Source organism: Chaetura pelagica, unplaced genomic scaffold (genome assembly GCF_000747805.2).
Source record: "Chaetura pelagica isolate M959 unplaced genomic scaffold, ChaPel_1.0 scaffold150, whole genome shotgun sequence".
Classification (NCBI taxonomy): Eukaryota; Metazoa; Chordata; class Aves; order Apodiformes; family Apodidae; genus Chaetura; species Chaetura pelagica.
This window is the reverse complement of record NW_009952052.1, coordinates 4,257,194-4,260,842: the sequence shown is the minus strand read 5'-3', so window position 1 is coordinate 4,260,842 and position 3,649 is coordinate 4,257,194. Positions and strand designations below refer to the sequence as shown.

The window sequence follows — 3,649 nt, the reverse complement described above, 5'->3', positions numbered from 1 at the left end:
CCTACAGGGTGGTATGATCACAAATAAGATGTTGTAGCATTAAGTTCAAGCACTTAACCATCCTTTGTGGATCTAACCCAAAGCCACTTTTGAAAACAAGATTTAAGGCTTCTGAAACTTCTACCCTGTGCTCCAGGAGCAGGTGCTCAGATACATGGAAATTACTTACTAGGTCTTTTGACATTTCTCTTCAGTGCATTAATTCAGCCAGGGCATTGATATGCATATGCTTTAGCAAAAAGAACTCTCAGGTTCATGCCCATTTTCCAGACATGATCTTGCACTGGATACCTCCTGCCTATGCAATGTATGTTTATGTACATTATTATTTTTTATCTTTTCCAGAAGTCCCTAATAAAATAAACCGTGAAGCCAAACATCTTGCAGATGCCTCAGGATCAGACAAAACAGAAAGAGCAACAAAAAGGTCCAGAGTATCAACCATAAGGAGGATATTTGACATGGCAAAACACCGAACAAAGAGGTCACCCTTTTTTTCAACTGGTGTGAAAATTTGCCCACAAGAATCAGTGAAGCAGATTTTAGCCAGTCACCAAGCTTACTATAGATTAAGAGGTAAGACAATGATTGTAGCATGTACTTCCTCATTGAAAGTATTTCTTTTAAGTGGGGCAGCATTTTAATTTTCCAGAATCTTATTCTTTAGATCTAGGCAGCATGTTTGCTGTTTGCTTTATGCTTTGTTTTTACATAGATAATCAAATGTTACATGTACATCAACATGGTTCAAGACAAACAACTACCAGAACAGAATAAAGCAGTACATTCAAAGCACAAATGAACTCAGCATAATATCATACTGTTCTAGCATGACAGAATGTGAAGACCAAATTATGCTTGCACTACTGTGTAAAGATGTACTGTTTCCTTTCTCACAAGTGCAGCAGGTTCCATCATTTACTACTCAGAATGAATGCCACCAGCTCAAGACAAGTAATGAAGCTATTCATAGGTCATTGCACAAATATACTGGTGTATCTTCAGTTATATAAAATCTGTGGCAGTGTTGGTATACTATAAACACTGAGATAATTGTCAGCAGCTCATGCAAAGACTTTAGTCTTATGTTTCCAAAGTCTATAATGTTTTTTTCTGTCCCTTCCCAATTAATTCATTCCCTCACCAGCCCTTTCTTTACATTTCTTGATTGTAGAGAGCCTATAGTTACCACAAGAATTTTAGGCCCCTGAGAGCATGGTGCAAATAGCCCTGTTTTTTTTATATTTCTTCTCTTCCTCCCCACACCTCTTCTGGTCTGGCTTTCTGTGGCTGATCCAATTTGTATTAGAAAAACATATGGTTTTGTGCTGCAGCTAGACAGTCCAAAGCTAATTCTAAAACCAAGTCAGCACTTCTGGGATGCAAGGATCTAAGGCAAAATCTACTCTCTAAATCAACTTTGCTTATTTGTATTCTATACTGGTCTCCAACCATTCACATACATGAATGTAACTTGCCTGCTTATCATCTCTCTTTCAGGAAACCAGCTAGTTCCCTCTGAAATTAAACCTGGAAGTAGAGCTGCAAAAATTTTACTCCAACAGCCACTTGCTATAGGCAACATGGTCAAACTGCACCAATGTCTGTAACCATTCCTATAGATACATATTTAGTATCCTTTATAGGACCGAATTCCAACCCATGGGGCATTAAGCAGAATTCTACAGTGTGTTAAAGAGGCAGATCCAGAAAGCTTTTCTTTTATACTAATTAATTTTGCAAGTCCCTAAAACTCACTGTTTATATCGCTGGTTGGGCTGAAAATAAACTATCCTGAGTCAGGCTGGTATCATTAACCTGAACACAAAGAACTACAACTGTGAGATTTTAATTTAAAATCTGATTATGACAATGCTACCAACTTTTTGGAGAGCAGCACATCAGCTGGGATATTGTCCTCTGTAGGTCTTGTAGTGCAGGCAGGTTTAAACTTACATTTCCTCTTACCCAGCAAAGTGTCCTACACTCATCCAATTCTCTAAGTAGGTGTCATCCAGTTCTCCAACTGAAGCTGGAGTACTTCCCAAAAAGTAAGCAAGACAACAGGTGACAGCAGCTGAATAGCTTTTATACTCATTCAGAAAAAGGTGTTTCTGCTCCCTTAAATAGTTGCACATTTTCTGTTACAATGCCCTTTGTTAAAATCTAAAAATATCTTTCCTTCAAAGAAAGATCAGGACCCAAGAGTTCTGCCCTCCCAACTGAGCATGCTAATTTATCTGATGAAAGTAGACAACGAAAAAAAAAATCTCAAAGTAAAAATGTGGTGAAGCGAGCGTTGTCCTTGAAGCTGTAACCACAGTACAAGCCATCATGACAAGATAATCTGGTAGCCACACAGAAGTCTTACATCTTGTGCCTATCTGTGGACAGTCTTACCTTTATTTTGTTTTCTAGACATACCTTTAGATCATTCTTTTCTGTATCTAAAGCCTAGGAGATGTCTTGCACTCCTGCAAATCCCATGACACATTACAAACTGTAATAGCACTGTAACAGCACCTCTCCTCTAGAGATTTTTATTGCTTCTTAAGAAAAATTACTCATTTCTTAAAGATGTATATATATATATTCTATGCTTTCAGGAATGAGCACACAACATAAAGCAGCTCAGATACAGGAGCTCAGACAGCTGCTATTGGATAACCTGAGCCTGCTGTGACCCTATACCACCTCTGAAATAACACTCTCTAGCTTAAGTCACTCCACATGTGGGGCAAACCGGGAGCATGCATGGAATCAGCTGCAACGCCTCCTCAGCTGGCCATGTGTCATGTTTATCTAAACCCTGGTAATTGGATTACTTTTCATCAGGTAGTACATCTTTATTCAGCAGTTACTGCTCAGAAAAACAAATACCAGAGAATGGTGAGAGAAAGATAATGGAAAGTAGCCTTAACTGCTAGCTCAAAATGAATAAATGTCTCCAAAAGACAGCCTGTTACTTTTTAATAATCTGACCAAATCTGCTCCACATGCAGCTGCTCTACTGGGAAGGAAGGTTGTTTCTGAGGTATTACTGAGGTGGCCTGCCATGGCTAGGTGAGCACACCCCTGCAGCAAATTTAGAGAACATGTAGAGAAACTGATTGCACTAATTTCAGAGACACCAACATGTTAGATAATGCAGATAACTATCTCACTCTAAACCAAAGCGAGTATCAAGTACACATCACAGTAATGAACTTTGCAGAGTGAAGTGCTAAAGGCAAGAGCTTTTAAATTGCTAGCAAGCCTTTGTTAAAATGGCTTTTTCTAGTATGTTTGAAAATCTCCTCTTCTAAAAGCATTTAAATTTAAACAGCATTTTGAAGAAGAGTCATCCTTCATCTTGAGTGAGTGTACACTATATTTTTAAAGCCAAAAATACTGCTAACTTTTTTGACTCTAACAATACCAGATGAATCAACAAGTAGAGACAGAGACAGCCACCCATGAATAGTAAGGCAGAGTGATAGCTGAGATATGCTGAACTGGTCCTTTTCAGAACACATTGGTTCTAGCTGTGAGCCATGCTGGTTGTCCTACACCACTCCAGAGGAAAACATGCACACGTGATTTCAACGTAAAAAAAAAAAAAAAAAAAAAAAAAAAAAAAAAAAGGGGGGAAAAAATGAATTTGGGAGGG

General features: G+C 38.4%; 1 protein-coding gene across 1 annotated transcript in view; it reads left to right on the top strand.

Annotated features, from left to right (window-relative positions):
- IMPG1 (interphotoreceptor matrix proteoglycan 1) overlaps positions 1 to 3,649 on the top strand; it is a 57,596-nt gene that overhangs the window by 11,245 nt on the left and 42,702 nt on the right. Inside the window, exon 2 of the mRNA XM_010003436.1 lies at positions 346 to 576. Within this exon, the coding sequence (XP_010001738.1) occupies positions 346 to 576 (231 nt within the window). The remainder of the gene's footprint in view (positions 1 to 345; positions 577 to 3,649) is intronic.